The 18380-nt window shown below is 42.3% G+C and overlaps 1 protein-coding gene across 7 annotated transcripts in view; it reads left to right on the top strand.

Annotated features, from left to right (window-relative positions):
- The first annotated feature begins 3353 nt into the window (after window positions 1-3353).
- Window positions 3354-18380, top strand: part of LOC146368932 (pleckstrin homology domain-containing family A member 5-like) — a 156816-nt gene continuing 141789 nt past the window's right edge. For 2 of the 7 annotated variants that reach the window (XM_084909250.1, XM_084909249.1), the window contains exons 1-3: window positions 3357-3512; window positions 3638-3714; window positions 4417-4474. In XM_084909250.1, the coding sequence (XP_084765376.1) occupies window positions 3421-3512; window positions 3638-3714; window positions 4417-4474 (227 nt within the window). In that variant the 5' untranslated portion in view covers window positions 3357-3420. Of the gene's footprint in view, window positions 3513-3637; window positions 3715-4416; window positions 4475-18380 lie in introns of all 7 variants that reach the window. The other 5 variants (XM_084909254.1, XM_084909248.1, XM_084909252.1 and 2 more) reach the window with 4 other exon arrangements.

The raw sequence follows: 18380 nt of genomic DNA, 5'->3' as shown, positions 1-18380 counted from the left end.
GGTACTAAAAGGGACGGAGGAGTGTTTGCAACAAATTAGATTAACTTATCAACACGGCTATTTTATTTCCTAAGACCCGAACTCTTCCTTGGCAGGCATTTTTAATTTCTCTGTGATATTTGGGCTGATTGGGACCTGGTGAATGTAAAAACAAAGAACTACCTGATATATATATATTTTTTTTTTACCTAATTTTTGTTTCTAAGAAAAGTGAGAGCCACATATGAGATATTCATTTAAAATTTCGATAGAACAGTTGCAGTATAATGTCCTCGTAAGTGGATATCAGGCCCTTTTAGAGCAAGATTGAGTATTTTGGTCTAAATAACCCAAAATGTGATGTCCACATATGTGGACGCAGGTCCTAGGAGGTTAAAGAACCAGAATGTCTCAGAAGTAAAGATGGACATGCAAAGAAATTATGCCTACAATCTGAGGGACAATTTCAGAATAATGTTCCTCACAGTAAAATTGTGAAGAATTCAAATATCTCATCATCTTTACGCATTATTTTCCAAAGATTGTGAGAACTCTTCCAAGGGATAAAGCTGAAAATCAGTATTGGGTGCTGTGATCTCCAGGCCCTCAGGTGGCACTGCCTTAAAAACGAGGATGAAACTGTCATGGAAGTCACGACATGGGCTCAGGAACACTTCCAGAAATCACTGTGAACACAATTTGTTGTGCCACATCCATCAAACTAAAGAGGATATGGGCCATCTGGCTGGTTATTAGTGCTCAGTTCAAAAGCTTTTCAATACTGAAAGGTACAGACAGGCTTTAGAGCAACATGTGCTCCCATCCACACAATGTTTCTTTCTTTTGTTTGTTGTTTGTTGAGAAGTTCTTGCACATTTCAAGAAGACTATTCTAAACCACAGACTGCATCTACTGCAAAGGGATGACTTTGTAGTAGAGTCTCGATGCTGAACTGGCCTGCCTGCAGCTGGGACCTTTCAGCTATTATCTATTTATCAGATAAGAACGGGGCAACATTCTTCTCCCAAAGGTCCCACCAATCGTTTCCTCAGCTCCCAAACATTTATGGACTCTTGTTTGAAGAGAGGATGCTACTCGCTGATAAATATTTCCCTGTATTTTTTTATTTTATCTCTGTAGCTGTCATCAAATTCAAAATGTTTTTTTCTCATTTCTGTCAGGGGCTGGGACCAGTGTCTCCAGTTTATTTTGTATTGTTGATTTCTTAGATTTGTGTGTTATTCTTACTTAAAGGTGTAGTTGAGTTATTTTGTATTTTTGATTACTAATGAGATAACGCTCAGTTCTGGTATCATTATCAGTTTTAGTCTAGTTTATGTTTCTTCCATGTCTCTGTGTGTGTAGGTTGCCCTCTAAGTCTACTCTCTCTCCGTGTTTACCGGCCTCGTCCCCCTGATCTGTTCCCATGTTCTTCTCCCTGTGTTCCTTTCCATTTCCCCCAGTCTGTCATGTAATTCATGCTTATGTGTTCTGCGTCCTATTGTCAAGTTTGGTTGTCATGTCTACGTCTCTCCATGTTTTCTGTTTTATTTTGAAAGGTCTAGTGTTTCCATGTCCAGTGTGTTTAGTTTCCCCTGTGGTGTCAGGTTCATTTTTGTAAGCTGTGTTTCCCCCAGTGTTTCCACTTCACTCATTACCCTTCTGTGTATTGAAGTCTTTCTCTGATTGATGTTGGGTCGTCTCTCGTCTTCATGTCGAGTTACAGCAGTCGTGCTTTCAACTGTTCAGGTTCATTCTCGTGTCATGTTTAGATTACGTCATGTTCAAGGTTTTACATGCTCCCATCCAGTTTTCATCTTATATTCTCGCGTCATTGTTTTCATAGTTGGTTCATTCCCAGTTTAGGTTTCAGTTTAGTTTCACCTCACCTTGTTTTTCTGGTTTTTGTGTATCTCCAGTACCAAAGGCTCGCTTTTTGTGTAAACCTCTGTTCATCTCTTGCGTGTCTGCATTTGGGTCCGCACCACAAACACACCTGCGGCTTAGCCGTGACAAATTTCAAGCATTTGATAAGGTGTATATGCTCTTTTTGAATAAAATATGGATTTATGAGACTTGCAAATCATTACATTTTGCTTTGATTTACATTTCACACGCAGTGGGAAGCTTTGCCCATATTTTCCAGCTGAAGAAACAAGCTGCTGCAGCTCAGTGCTGGTTCTGATAAAAAGGTGTCACAGGGTATCACAGTTTGTTGTTTGTGGGGCTGCACAGCCAAAGACCTGTTAGTGTGCCCATAATGACTGTGACGACAATGAGCATCAGAAGTGGACCATCGAGCAAAGGAGGAAGATGGCCTGTTCTGATGAATCATGTTTGCTTTTTTCACGTGGATGGCCGGGAGCTTGTGTGTCACCTGCTTAGGAAACACAGTCTGATGCTCTGGGCTCTGGAAACCTCGGGTCCTGCCACCCATGTAGATATTACTTTGATATTACTGTAGGCGCCAGATATCTACTTTATATTTGGGTTTACAATTAATTTCATGTTTGGTTTGTAATTCATAGATGCTTATGAGTTATATAATTGATCTTTTCAGGATTAATGCATTTGAACATTTAGGTTATGTTTTCGTGAGGTAATGATATGGCCCTGTTTGTGATAAGAATCAAAAGAGGTGCCCATCACTTTAAGCATGTAAGTGCAATGGAAAACCTTTGTGGTTTGGGAAGAGGAGGAGCATGGCCGGAGAGGTTAGGAGTACACAGGTTGTTCTGGATAAATGTCTTATTTTTTGGAACGTTTATGCTTATTTAAGGAGTTCATTGTTATGTCTTTAGTTAGTAATAAATAAAACAATCTTCAAGTCACAATTCAACTGGAAACATTTCCTTTTGGAAACCAGGAACACCCGTCAGCCACAGACTGCTTTTTTGAACATTTCCCTACATGCACCACCTACCTAAACGTTGCTGCAGACCATGTGCAGCCTTTCATGGAAACGGTATTTTTCCTTGGCTTCTTTCACAATAGTATTATAATCATGCCTGATTGGTATGAGTTCAACCCCATTTACCATATACATGGTGAAAAAACAATGATTCACAGGGAACGTGTTCTTGATCTGCAGAGAAGGGCAGACCTAAGTGGAAATAAAGTTTATCATATACGAAACGAGAGAAGAAGAAACTGTGTCAATATTATCTGAATTTATTTGGTGCATTGTGAAAAGCTCGTGTACGGAACAGATGAAGCTACGTGTTATCTGGAACGATCACCGGCACCAGTTTAGTCGCACGGCTGCCAAAAACGAGCCCACCGGTTCCCCAGGCTTGTGACAAAATCGTTGCTTGCATCTTTATCTTTTCTGCGCGTTCGCGCATTTCCTTGAGGCGCGCACAGGATGGAAGTGCACGCGCCCTTGCACGGAGCCGCGCACTCCAGCCCATACCCGTAGTAAAGCAAAGCTCCAAACTAGACATGGCGGCGGATCCTCAGCCGGACTGGCTCTCCTGCCTTCCCTCTTCTTGGAGTTATGGGGTGACTCGGGATGGACGCATATTCTTCATTAAGTAAATATGACGCGGATACACGGATTTATGGATACCTACTGCTTTTTTCTCCGACGCATTCTTGTTTGGGTTTTTTTTCGGGTTCTCTGTTCACCTCTCCCTCCCCCGTTTTCTTTCACCAACAGCGAAGAAGCAAAGAGTACAACCTGGTTGCATCCAGTTACAGGAGAAGCTGTCATCACGGGGCACAGAAAAACCCCAGGTAATACAGGATGTGTTTTTTCTACATTCCTGCGAAAATCCGTGCACGCACGCACGCACGCATCGCCTAGGAAAGGTTATGTGCGCGTCACGGTGGGAAAAAAGGGGCGACAAGTTGCGGGGAGAGCGTGAAAGACGACGGGGGTAGATTTCTTCTCTGCAGCAAAGCAACAGTCGTCCCTCTCCGCTGTCGGACCGTTGCGCACGGCGTCCCCCCGCCATCCCCACCCCACTTACTCCACCTGGACACTTTGCGACACACTTTTTAAAAGTTATGTCACGTAGGCTTTTGTCGATTTCCAAGCGGATTCCATGCAGTGACATTTGATACATACCCCGCTTTGCTGCAGAAACCCAGTATTTCCAGTCACCACGGTTGATTATAGAACAATGCGGTGCGGCTTGTGCGTCAGCTCAGAGACGATATTGCCCCCAAATTTGCACATCTGCCGTGGGGAGAAGGTTTTTATTGGGTGCGTGCACATCAGTGGTGTATTCCACCAGCGTGATACTGAGCAGGCAGACGCACACAAAATGATAAATTCTGCAGGAGGGAGGGGGAGGGATTGATTAAAAAGGGCGCAATCCAAACGAGATATTATGCTAGAAAAAGTGTGTTGCTGTTTGATTCGCTGTCTCTGTGCACCGTTCCTTATGTTCCTGCTGTCTTGTGTTGTTTTTCTTTCCCTCCCTCTCCTCACAGATTTACCAACAGGATGGGAGGAAGGATATACATTTGAGGGAGCTCGCTGCTTCATCAAGTGAGTTGGAATGTGTGGCATGGAAAAAACATAGATAGGAAAACACTGATGGATGCAGAGAGGGATGGAGACGGGTTGGGTGGCTTGTCTTGGGCAGTGGGGTGCTGCTTTGTGTGCTTGGTAAGCTCTGAGATTCCCTCCCCTCTTCCCACCTCTTGGCCTGTCTGCTCCTTTGGAGGAATTCCCAAATCCTTCCGTTTAGCGGCCCTGTAATGTGCACACACATCCTTACCCACACATGTAGAAAACTGATGTGACTGAACAGCTCTTCGCCTCTGTCTCATAAACACACTCTCTCCAGTGAAGGGATTTACCCAAGAACAAGTCTGTACTGTTAGTGAGGCACAAGTTTGACAAGCAAGGGTGACTCAGACGCTGCTCCACTGCTTAACAGGCTCTACTTGTTGGTGTGCTGTGTGTCTGTTGTGTATGTGTGCACCCACTCCAGGTTTATAACCAACTTCAGCAACCTGTGAGCTTTTTGCACACACATGTTAGTTTTTTGGTGTGACTGTCTGGCAGCTCTCTGATCACCACAGATACACTTTGATTTTCTTCCACCTATTTTCACACTGACTTTTACTGGAGCTGCTGGTGCAGCTTTACTGGAGCTGCTGGTGCTATCTGTGGATATTTTGAAAGCAGCAGCTGACACATGCAGTGAGCTAATATAGCCATTCTATAAATAGACCAAACCTGGTGCTCATTTGTATGTATACATGCATGCAGAGTGTACCCAAACACATCTTCAGTGTATTAATGCATGCACATGGACATGTAAACCTGCTAGCACAGTTGCATGTGTTAAGCATTGCATGCTTGCACAGTTGGATAACTGCAAATGCAGCCAGAGCATTTTAAAGAGGTTGGTTGGGATTAGATCAGGACACATTCAGAGGTAGTACAGAGACATGAGTGTGTGATGGTGCTTGAGTTGTAAAATACATTCATGTTTTTCACATGATAGGAAAGAAAAGAACTCGTGCATATATTCTGGCTTTCATTGTTTCTTGGGGAGGGCACACGTCTCTAATGTTTTCTGATTACTTACTGACGTTTCGTTTGCTTCTCGAGCTTTTCAAGCTGGTGTTTGATACATGCGGCCAAAAGTGTTTATCTAAAACATGGCTCGCTGTGACGAGTGCTACTGATCATTGTAATGGAATCACTACATTGGTACCATCATACTCTAAGTATTATCTTTTGTTTGAATTAGCTCCTGTTGTGTCGTTCACCAGTTGGACCATCTGCAAAATAGTGAAACAATCTAAAGAGTCAAAAAGATGGTAAATGGACTTGTTCTTCTCTACTCTACCCGAGCACTCAACACACTTTATACAACTGGCCTCATTCACCCATTCACCACCTAATCATACAAGCACTTTGTTCTATGCTTTTTCTGCTGACGTGCTTTCTATCAGACATTCACACACACTCCAGTGGATGTACCGGAGAGCAACTTGGAGTTAATATCTTACCCATTTGGCATGCAGACTGGAGCAGCCAGAGATCAACAGACACTAACTCAGGACAGTGGGACACAGACTCAGATATCTTCAGATACCTTTCTCATATTTGGCACACAACAAGAAGCAGTCCATGTGGGGAGCATTTTTCACAGCCTATAAATGCCGTGGCCCACCTGGCTAAAGTTGACCGCAGCTGGAGCATTTTTTTCCCTCAGTTTCATTTTATTTATACAGCACCAAATGACAACAACAGTCGCCTCAAGGTACTTTGCTTTGCAAGGTAGACCCTACAATAATACACACAGTTGCATTGAATAACTTAACCTAATTGTAAACTATAAACAAGTTTAAAAAAAGATTAAAGAATGAAGCAAATGGTATAACTTACTATTGTTTTACCTGTTTGGCTGACATCTGTCCAATTATGTATACTAATTAAGGACTGCCCCAGCTTAGCTTAGGTCACGCTATGCTTTATTTAAACAAACACTGAAGATTTAGTTACCAGGACAATGCAGCAAATTGTGTGTACCAATATAGCCGTACTGAGCAGGTGACAGGAGGAGGCAAAGTGGTCAAAGTCGGTCATCTCTGGAGACTGAATGATGCCAGTTCAAATGTGAAGTAAGGTATTGGCAAATTGTAAGTAGCCCGTCTAGCTGGTGGGTGCTCTGATAACTCAACAGTGATTTATTTTTTTGTTTGTTTTGTTAGAGGACAAAATAAGTAGTGATTACAGGTGGAAAAGCTCATTTGCATATTAGGCCATAAGAAGCAACTTCTGTGCTGTTCTCGAAGTGGCATGCTCGGCTGAAGGCGAACATTCATGCTGCCACATTCACAGGCTTGAACACAATGAGAAGCATTTGACACAGAGCAGTCACACTAAAGGACACTGCTTCATCACCACTTCTTGAAATCCCCCACATTCCTCTCAAATTCCTCTTCGGTCATTTTTCTATTAGTCCATTATTGGGAGCGTTTTCTCGCAGCTCACGCCTCATCAGTGGCGTTGAAGGGCATTTCTGCTCCCTGAGTTTGTGATGGTAGGTTATTTGTCCTCAGGCTGAGCTTTTCAGGGTCAGACACCTCCTGCTTGGGTTAATCTCCAAGTTTCCATTTTGAATGTGTTTATGTCCTCATATTTATAATTTAACTCACTTAGGAATTCTTTAAGCCTGAGGTACAGACATGTTGGATTACCTGGAAACAAAGTCCCTCCTGTGTAAATAACCCTAAATACTTTTATTTGCTTACTTGCATCTTATTTTGGCAGTACTATCAGCTGGGATTAACTTCCGGTTGGAGTTGTGATGCTATTATTTTGAAGGAACGACTTCCTGTATAACTGTTGTCGGTGTTGGAGGGAGTGTTGTAACGGAGCTTGTGGAAGTTGATCTTGTCATTAGCAGCCCCGTTGATGAGGCACAAATTTGTGGTTATAAGTAAATAAGTACATGTTTAAATATTGTGTGTGACAGAAACTGTACATTTGTTAAGTTTGTTATGTAGAAGGTTAAGTTATTTTATGTTGTAAAGGTTTAAGGTTGTAAGAGTATGGATTTTAACTTTATTTTTTGTATTAGGCTTTTTCACCTTCATTCAGGGGAGTTTTCTACAAACAGTTTAGAACCACAATGACTGAAAGTCTGCAAACCTCGAGCAGAATATGAGGCAAGCCTCTGGCTTTACTCTCTGCTCAGACTCAGTCAAATGCTGCAAAACTGAATGGACAGTACTACACTGTAAATATCTTTATTAATCGGCTATGTACCACAGGCCTTCAAGCTGGCTGTAGTTAAACCTTTACTCAAAAAGCATCTCTAGACTCTGCAGTCTTAGCTAATTATAGGCCAATCTCCAACCTTCCTTTCATATCAAACATCCTTGAAAGAGTAGTTGTCAAACAGCTAACAGATCATCTGCAGAGGAATGGTTTATTGAAGAGTTTCAGTCAGGTTTCAGAGCTCATCACAGCACAGAAACAGCTTTAGTGAAGGTTACAAATGATCTTCTTATGGCCTCTGACAGTGGACTCATCTCTGTGCTTGTCCTGCTAGACCTCAGTGCAGCGTTCGATACTGTCGACCATAATATTCTATCCGGTCTATAAATCTGATGTCAGAACTTGTCTGGGCCCAAACTCCGCTTCAGGTCCCAAAGTCAAACGAACACTGCGGCATCACTGAGAGTTAAAAACGGTCTAAATTCTTTCATCTTTAATAAAATCGTCAGCGTTGCTGCTTTACCAGGTGTAACAGTTAAGTTTAACATCCAGACATCCATGAGAACAGAATTTATTACATTTAACAGAGTTAGAAGTTAGCAGGAAGTTAGCTCGCTAGCTTCCACCTAAACATGATATAGCATGTTCTGACTGAGAGATTAATGAAAAATCCAAACGTACAGCTCTGCTGTCACTTCCAACATAAATGAAGACAGAAAACTAAACAGCAGTGACGTTTGTAGGGTTACTGAAGTTGGGCTAGCTGGTATATAACGATGTGCTACGTGATCGCTAGCGACACAGCTATGTTAGCATAGCATAAACACAGTGAAGCTGGAGGATGAACGTGTCCCAGTTAGGTAGGTACTAAACAGTACCTGGTACTATCACCTAATTGAAAACTGTCAGGCTGGTACTAATGGAAAAGCGCTAAGTGCTTTACACAACATGCCTCATTCACACAAGCACGTTTTTCTATGTGAGTGCTTTCTATCTAACACATTCGTACTCCAGTGGACGCGTCGGAGAGCAATTTGCTCAAGGATATTTGGCTTGTAGACTGGAGCAGCCGGGCATCAAACCACCAACCTTTCAGTCAGCAGATGACCTACTCGACCTCCTGGGCTACAGCAACCCTCCCTACTGGGTGCTGCACTGAGGTCTTTCAGGAAAAATACAGCAACATAGTGGAGTTTGTGCTTAAATCCTTGTTTGTTCCTGCGTGGAAAGTCCACACGAGTCCAGATTTCCGAGGACGGGAGGACACAGCTTGCGGCCTCTGGGGCCCGTCACCTCTGGGGCCCGTCACCTCTGGGGCCCGTCACCTCGGGGGCCCGTCACCTCGGGGGCCCGTCACCTCGGGGGCCTGTCACTGTGACCTTCAGCTGAATTCTATGATACTTCTAAAGTATAATTTGACCAAATTACACCGTTCAGTCGTAATGAATAACGTGGACACTCATGTCACCATTAGGTTTTTGCAGTGCGAGTTTAATTCACAGTATTTTAGTGCATCTGCAGCAATCATGGTAACCATGGACACTGTGGATGCATCGATGTAGGTCAGACTCTGTGAAGTACCCCTCATGTCTCTTTGAAAGTAAAAAGAGGTCATTCATCATCTTGTGGAGCTAGTTTTACAGCATGATCTTACTGGAAAATTGCAAAATAAATGGAAACCTGTTGAAGATGGTGTGCGCTCACAGTCAGCTATCCTGTGTGTGGTGAGTTCATTCATCCCCTTCTCCTGTTTGTCTCCCACTTTGCTACTGCAATCTAAGAGAGATTTTTGCACTTCTATAAATTGTGAAATGTGGTTGTAAATATGCATAGCATGTGTGAGTGCAAGCACGTCTTTTTTTAAAGATTGTTTTTCTGTCTAATCTTTACTCTCAAACCCTTAAACACCAGCAAGTCTGCAGCTGAGAGAAAAACGGGTCCACCGGACACCAAGTACCGTCTCTTGGTGTCCGGGCGCAACCGGTCTCGATACAGTCCTTTGACTTTTGAGCTGATTTTAAGCATGGTTCTGGCAGTCATCCTTCCAACACAGTGTGTTTGTTTTGATTCGTGGCCTTCTCAAATGGCGCCGCGCTCCCACAATGCATTGCAGCGTTACGTCAACGCCAAAGCCCGAGCAGTCCCCCAGGTGCCCAGATGGTGGTGGTGGGTGTAGCAGTAGGAAGGGGTGCAGAGGATGAATCAAACCTATTAAAAATGGATTCAGTTCATTTTCTCCACTATCATGTCCGTCGTCTGCTGTTCCTTAGGCCGTTTTTATGCTTGCAGCTTCACTTGTGTCGTGGGTGGTGCGTGTTGTCATATCACGTTCTGTGTCATGAGATACAATCTTTGTGGCATGTCGGCCAATCGCACAGCTCTTAGCAATTTTGTGCATTGCATCGCGGTCGTCAGCTTGGCTGAACAGACGAGTGTGCGATCATGTGGGTTTTTACCTCCATCGTAATGATGATTAGCACAGAAGGTCAGAGACACACAGACGCACACAGAGAGATGTTGCAACTGAAAACTCAAGCTTTCAAACAGTTGATTAATAAAATATATAAATAATTAATTAAATGTCTTAATTATTTAATTATGTGTTTATTTCATTTTGGCACTCGAGGCCCTCCATACCACAAGACTAAGCATCAGGGTTTCAAATGAACTACAGCTCTGTCTGGGTCTTTGGTTGATTATTAAGCTGGAGTGAAAGCTCCTCTTGAAAGCTCCCCTGTGCTTCGAGGATTCTGACTTTAGCATGAGTTGGGAGTGTTGATTCATTCAAACATAATCTTCCAGGTTTCACTAAGGCAGAGTAAACCAGTTTATTAATTATTAATTCATGTACTAACAGAGACTTCCAGGAGTCAGACCTAACATATAATCCACATGTCACTGTTTTACTCCTTGGTACAGTTGTGGACACTATATTTTTCTTTTGTTGTGATTTTAGTGTTTAAATTTCTTTTTGTTGATTTTTGGAGAAAACACAGTCTCTAAGGGGATGTGGTTTTGGGGGGATAACATTTCTAGAAATGAGAGCCGCTCCATCCAAAGTGGGATAGACCCTGTCTCTCCCAACAAGACCAGAAATTCTTCCAAGTATTTATACAGCCCACATCATTTTTTTGGACTTTTTGGACAGCAGTTTAAGGAGAACATGAGGCTAACATGTCACTGCTGGTCAGACTGGAGAGGGTTCAGAGAATAGTACAGTAAGACATTGTTTTAGCAAATTCACAAAACGATTTAACTATTTTAATGTATCAGGTGTCGTTACTGCCGACGTGAACTGTAATTGTATGGAATTTACCATCATCCTTTCACGTTTCACTGGCCCCTGGAAGACAATTCACTGTGGTTGCTGCTGTCTGTAACTTCATATCTCAAAATAGAATCGCAAATAGGAGTTTGTTCCTCTGCGGGTATGTCGCCAAAACGGGAAAGGCAATTAGAGACATGAACTGGTTGGTTGTTTGCCGGGGATTTCTGTTTAGGACTACACTTCCTCCTCACCGTCACCCAGCCATCCTGTTTTCCTTGCTGCTTGGGACTTCTGCTAGGGAAGAGCTAACAGTGGCTATGCTACCTTTGACCTTCGAGCCTGGCTAGCTACGGATTGGTCAAGTTCGCAGAGTCCTGTCAGCAGTTCAATGATCCTGCCCTCCAGAGCTATAAACAGGCTATATTTATTACAAGTATTGGTATTACCAAGGATTACCAAAACATTCCCACATTACACGCTGGCAGTGCAGGAGGAACAGGTGACAGGTGAAGAGGCCATGCTGCTAGTGAGTTGGCTACAAGCTAAGCTAGCGAGTCCCTAAAGACATAGTCAATGAAGACTGTGAGTATAATCAGCAAGTAATTCAATGCAGAGTATGTTTGGATAAAGCATGCGTAGATTACACTACAAAATGAGATTATTAAAGTGTTTAATTAAATGGACTACACAAAAACAACACTGTGCATTGTAACAGGAAGTGACACTAACCCCCGGAATATTACAGAGATGAAATATATATGATTGACATTTTACTCTAACATGTAAAACTTTGTTATTTTCGCTGTAGAGGATGTGCAAAAAGTTGTAACTTTTGCACTGTATTGTCCAGCATTGTCTTTATCTTGGACAACATCCGCCTCTCTGGCACCATCTTAATCGAGTCAAGTTCATCCCCACAACTTTACTGGCCTCAGTTTGAATCTAGTCTAGTTTAGGCTCCAGTTGTCTAGGTAATGTATTTATGTCTTTACCACCCCTACATATGTTAGTCAGCAGCATCTTTTGGTCCCACTGGTAGTTTCACTAGTTGTGTCAATCTCTGGCTTCAAAGTAATTTAGAGAGGGCCCACTTTGGGGTTATTCTGGTTATTTTGCTACAATTTGGTACTTCATGGTCCCATGGTAGAGCAGGTCATTTGCTAATTGGAAGGTTAAAGGTTCAATCCATGGCGTCCGCAGTCTGAAATTCAAACGTCCATGTGCCCAAGTTGCATCCATTGGCGTGTATGAATGTTAGAAACCATTTAGGAAGAAAAAAGTGCACGTATGAATGGGTGAATAAGGCGAGTGTGCAGGTAGAGTAATGAGCCTGGCTCATGTAAATGTAGTTGGCATCAGTCTCTGAGCAGACATTCATGTGCTCATCCATAGAGACTTTACATTATATTGGACCAACTACACATGCACCTGCAGGCAAACGTCAAAGAACTAATAGAAATAATTACTAGGGCCTGTTGTCTCTAAATGTCTGTGTGTTTAGTCAAATTTAGTCAATAGTAATTAGTGGAAACATCAGATGCACCTGTGTTTACAGAGATAAACATTAGGGTAGGACAGGATGGAGGAACTGAATGAAAGAGAATCGGATAGTCTAACCTGGAGCTGACATCACGGTGTCGTAGTTATGTCTGGCCACTGTTACTGCCAGTTTCCTCCTCCTTTCCCGATCCTCTCTCTTTCCCTCTACTATGTCTGTGTGTTGTTGGTTTGACTTGGCAGAGGATCAGTGCTTTGGGAAGGATACAAAATAAACAGAGTAACACAAACTAATCTTCCCTGCTGCTCTCCCACCAGAAAACACAACTTCATGCATGCAGCAGCTTATTCTAAGTAAAACTTCATGACTTTCAATAAGACGGTGAACATGTGGCGTTCTCAGCGTGTAGGCGACACAGGTTTGGATTTGTGTGTGATTAAAGTGCAAATTAAGTGTAACAAACAAGCTGGACTGTGTCCTAATAAGTAGCCATGCTACTGGGTTGTTGTTGTTGTTGTTGTTGTTGTTTTTAATCAGTGAGATATTATGTTTATTCATTGAGTTTGCTGTTTGGTCCTGGCAGCTTACAGGTTACGTTCCCACGAGTCATTTCCACCTGTTAGAGGAATCTAACGGCAGCGACGCGTTAATGTGTGCAGAACCAGTTTTTCACAATTATGTGAGAAACGAGTGTGTGTGGTTTGAGTAAGCAGTAGTGCTGCTTTCCTGTTTGACACCAGCAAGCTTTCAGTTTTTGCATCGACTGCAAACTGCACACAAAATGTGCCTAAGGAAAGCCTTTTATTGGCTGAACTGTTGGGGCAAAATATTTACTTATTAAAACATTTAATATGAGCAAAGAATATTGAACATTACTGTAAAGTATATGACAAATGTTTTAAGGTTCTCTTCTGTGTTGCAAAAAACCCAAACAAACAAAGACCAGCCGTCTCAGTTTTCCACAATCCAGACAATAAACACTTGTTGTCCTTTGATGAAATTGTTGCCCACAGCACGTTTTTTTTAGATATTTACAAATGAGAGATTTTATTAGAACACAGCGAAACTAGTCCTTGTCCATTTCTGGCCCATCAACTCGAAGAAATGATGGTGAAAGAGTGTCAGGGAAGGGGCCTGATTTCTAAAATGTATAATGAACTGGTGGCTGCCTCTCCAGAAACGTCAGCAAAGAAGCTTGAGTTCTGGAGAGAGGACTTACAGGAGAAATATTCATATTAATAAGAAATATTAGAGATAAAAATGCATTTAGAACCAAAACTTTTTCTGCTGGTTATTTATCCAGCTGTCACATAAGGGCTGCTGGTGGCCAACAGAGTGATTGCAGTTGCTTTGAAAGAGGTGGACTGACCAAGGATAGAATGGATTCAGAATTAACATCAACTCTGAGCTTAGAAAAGGTCACCACGCAGGGGAGACTTGCCCCGGTTGGTGGAAAATTTGGGGATGATGTTTATAGCTTGGTATTGAACGACTACTTTCTAATGTACGTGTAACCTGCGAGTGTGAGTCATATATGGTGGGAGTCGCACACAGTCCCCCCCCTTTATGGTGATATATGCACTATTGCAGTATGTGTAGTTTGTAGTGTAAGTTCAGCAACTTGTTTACGTTTTAGTGGTTGTGTACAGGTGTTATGTTTGAAGATAAATAAAGACACTGTTGGAAGAAAAATCAGTTTTCCATATAGTTTTGTTGTTTATCATAGTTAATATTATATTACAGAGATTAATAGATGTAGTAATTACATTTTCCATTTTAGCCATCAGCAAGTTTTGGTCCACCACGATTGGTCAGACGGTCCACTTGATTTGTGCGATTCCTCAATGCGATGTTAGAGCTGAGCAAGCTGTCCGTCTCCATCACTTCTTCTGTTCAACGAGGTGCATGAGCGCACAGCAAACGTAAGGTAGGTCAGTTGTGTTGAGAGATTAGATTGGCCAATACAATGTCAGTAATGAAAAATTAACAAATGGCTGGTGCCGGTACTTGTAGGGCCGATACAAAGTGGACTTTCAAGCCGGCCTATAGCTTCTAAAATTATATCGACAAGGAAAAAACCAAAAGTATATCGTCTACAAGTGCATGCAATGAGCAAATGCCCGGTACGCCAGATTTGCAGTCCAGAAAAGGTCATGGCTGAGTGATTTTATGATACGAATGAGAACTTGTGTACTAACTAAGTTTGTAAAATTAATGGGGCTGTATTGCTACTGCCAACAAGGGCTTAAGTAAACTTCTGTCACGACATGAAATGTGTACGGTCCCTGTTGTCTGCCAGTGACATAGACATTGTGAGATGTTACAGCACAGCTGCTTTCATGTTTTGTATGAAATAATAGGAACAAAGACTGGTGACAGGCCATGAAGGGGATCTGATAGCGTCTGAGTGAAGGAGAGAAGCGTAATTAAAATGTCTGTAACAACAAAAATACCTTTTAAGTTTATGCAGGTGAGAGGAACAGAAACTGAGGGCTTCATGCTCATGACTTTGGGTTACGGGATCTCATTCATTAGCACTGTTACTTCTTTGGTGACCTCTGTTCAAAAGTGTGTCTGTAAAATATTGAACAGTTTACTGCAGGATGAACAGGTTAGCAAGCTGTACTCTGGTGGATTTACAGTAAAGAGCAGTGTGTTGGACAGGTTCAATTCAATTTAGTGTTATTTATACAGCACCAAACTACAACAACAGCTGCCTCAAGGCGCTTCATATTGTAAAGCAAAGACACTATAGTATTACAGAGAAAAACCCAACAATCATACGACCCCCTATGAGCAAGCACTTTGGCGACAGTGGGAAGGAAAAACTCCCTTTTAACAGGAAGAGGAAGTTGAGAGGAGGAAGACAAAGCAAAGACCCGCTGTGGAAGAGAGGCAGAGATTAATATTGACTAGTAATTAAATGCACAGGTCTATTAACAAACACACGAGTGAAGAAAAAACACCCAGTGCATCATGGGAATCCCCGGCAGCCTACGTCTATTGCAGCATAACTAAGGGAGGATTCAGGGTCACCTGGTCCAGCCCTAACTATATGCTTTAGCAAAAAGGAAAGTTTGAAGCCTAATCTTGAAAGTAGAGATAGTGTCTGTCTCCTGAATCCAAACTGGAAGCTGGTTCCACAGAAGAGGGGCCTGAAAACTGAAGGCTCTGCCTCCCATTCTACTTTTAAATACTCTAGGAACAACAAGTAGGCCTGTTATGCTAACATAGCTGTGTCGCTAGCAATCACGTAGCACATCATTATATACCAGCTAGCCCAACTTCAGTAACCCTACAAACGTCACTGCTGTTTAGCTTTCTGTCTTCATTCATGTTGGAAGTGATAGCAGAGCTGTATGTTTGAATTCATCAGAAATCTCTCAGTCAGAACATGCTATATCATGTTTAGGTGGAAGCTAGTGAGCTAACTTCCTGCTAACTTCTAACTCCGTTGAATTTAATAAATCCTGTTTTCATGGATGCCTGGATGTTAAACTTAATTGTTACACCTGGTAAAGCAGCAACGCTGAACATTTTATTACAGATGAAAGAATTTAGACCGTTTTTAACTCTCAGTGATGCCGCAGTGTTCGTTTGACTTTGGGACCTGAAGCGGAGTTTGGGCCCAGACAAGTTCTGACATCAGATTTATAGACCGGATAGAATATTATGGTCGACAGTATCGAACGCTGCACTGAGGTCTAGCAGGACAAGCACAGAGATGAGTCCACTGTCAGAGGCCATAAGAAGATCATTTGTAACCTTCACTAAAGCTGTTTCTGTGCTGTGATGAGCTCTGAAACCTGACTGAAACTCTTCAATAAACCATTCCTCTGCAGATGATCTGTTAGCTGTTTGACAACTACTCTTTCAAGGATGTTTGATATGAAAGGAAGGTTGGAGATTGGCCTATAATTAGCTAAGACTGCAGAGTCTAGAGATGCTTTTTGAGTAAAGGTTTAACTACAGCCAGCTTGAACTCTGACTGTTTGTCAGCCTGGCTACAGTGCTGAAGAGAAACCTGGGGTTGTTCTTATTTTCTTCAATCAGTGATGAATAGTAAGATGTTCTGGCTTTGTGGAGGGCTTTCTTATAAAGCAACAAACTATTTCTCCAGGCTAAATGATGATCCTCTACATTTGTGACACGCCATTTCCTCTCCAGCTTACGAGTCATCCGCTTTAGGCTACGTGTTTGAGGATTATACCACGGAGTCAGGTACTTCTGATTTGAGGCTCTATTTTTCAGAGTTCGGGTAGCTGCTCTGTGTTGGTACAGGGCATTGAAGAAGATAACAGCACTTTCAGAAAGACGTCTAATGTGATTAAATCTGTTCCTTTTAGGTTTTTTCTTGTTTTTTTTCTTCTTTACGTCAAACACTTCCCATGAGGGTTATTAGCTGGGTGGGGCTGAACTACTCATGAGTTGTTTCCTGTGCAGTCCCTGCATAATACTCACTAGCACACACACATCTGCAGCTCACCCTGAGCTCCAACATGGTATTAAATGTTGCTGAATTGCTGAGTGATTCCCTCCAGTCTGTTTTTTCATTTTTTAATGAACTATTTGTTTGATCACAGCATGGAATAATCAGCTCGGGCTGCAAGGCTTTGCTCTTTTTTTCTGTTTCCTTGGGCAGAACAAGCTCAAACTCTCGTTATCTCGTAACAACAACTTGACAAATAATTGTCATCATCTTGTGTCCCACCCAGTTTGGGTCTCCATCACATATTTTATCCATGTTCCCACTGGAAGTGGCAGAAAGTCATTCACTTTGGTCTTTAGTCACCAGTTGCTTCCAGTGTGGATGGACCTTTAACATTTATTTATTGTTACTTGAGTGTACTTAATTTTTATGTTGATGTCCTCTACGATATCACAGAAAGATTCAGCAGTAATGGTCAGATTTGGTTTATGCACAGAGAATAGTTAACAGTTGAGAATAAATACAGTACTGTGCAAAAGTTTTGAACCTCTCTCTTCTTTTTATTTTGCACAGACAATGGGACATGGGTAAGTGAAACATGGGAAAAGCAGGTTTCAGGAACAGTTCTCAGGTCCGGACGGAGTTTCCAAAGGGATTCTTTCGCTGTAGGCGGCCTTTATTCCATTCTTTGAAACGATGTCACGCTCACGTATTTCAGCATTGCTGAGGCCTCGGCTCCTGGGAAGACTTTTCTGTTTGCATGTTCTCCCCGTGTCTCCGTGCATTCTCTTGGGTACTCCCACAGTCCAAACACATGCAGTTAGTGGGGATAGGTTAACTAGTAACTCTAAATCGCCCATAAGTGTGAATGTCAATGGTTGTCCTCAACTTTATTAGTGCAAAACACCCCATCAATGTATTTTCACTTAAACAAGCAGCTGTTTTTTATGTGCATTAAAGTTATATAAATAATTAACAGTGCAAATGCAAATTCCTTGCTGACAGTTTAACCAAAAGGCATTTCCAGTGGAAACTGGCCGACATATCCTCAGCATAACCATGTACAACATCCACAAAACTTAAAAAGAGGTTATACACACACAGTACGGTAATATTATGTTGAAGCACAGTACGTATCACTCCGTAGCCGTAACGCTCCAACAATCCATCAAGCGGTGCGGCTTCGTAGCTTAGCAAAGTCGTACTGAAACATTTGACAGATTTTCGAGCGCCGTGTACATAAAATCGTTTCCAGGTCAGTAAACACAACCAGAGTTCATACATAAGGCACACGGGATTATAAGCAGGGGTGCACATAAGTGGTCTGCAGGTGCGCATTCGCTGTCAAAATAAAAGACGTGCACCAGATAAGAATTTGCAACGCGCGTTTGCGTCCATATAAAAGGCAGTGTTTTTGTCCGCTAGAGTGGGATTTTCAGGGCATATTCTGCACCACATCTCTGTGCGTTCATCATTTGCTCACCTCCTGCAACCACTTTCCCGAGAATACGCGCTT

This window comes from Perissodus microlepis, chromosome 17 (assembly GCF_051167445.1).
Source record: "Perissodus microlepis isolate ML-2025 ecotype Zambia chromosome 17, ASM5116744v1, whole genome shotgun sequence".
Lineage (NCBI taxonomy): Eukaryota > Metazoa > Chordata > Actinopteri > Cichliformes > Cichlidae > Perissodus > Perissodus microlepis.
Note: the sequence above shows the minus strand (reverse complement) of the source record. Positions and strands in the feature narration are given on the sequence as shown.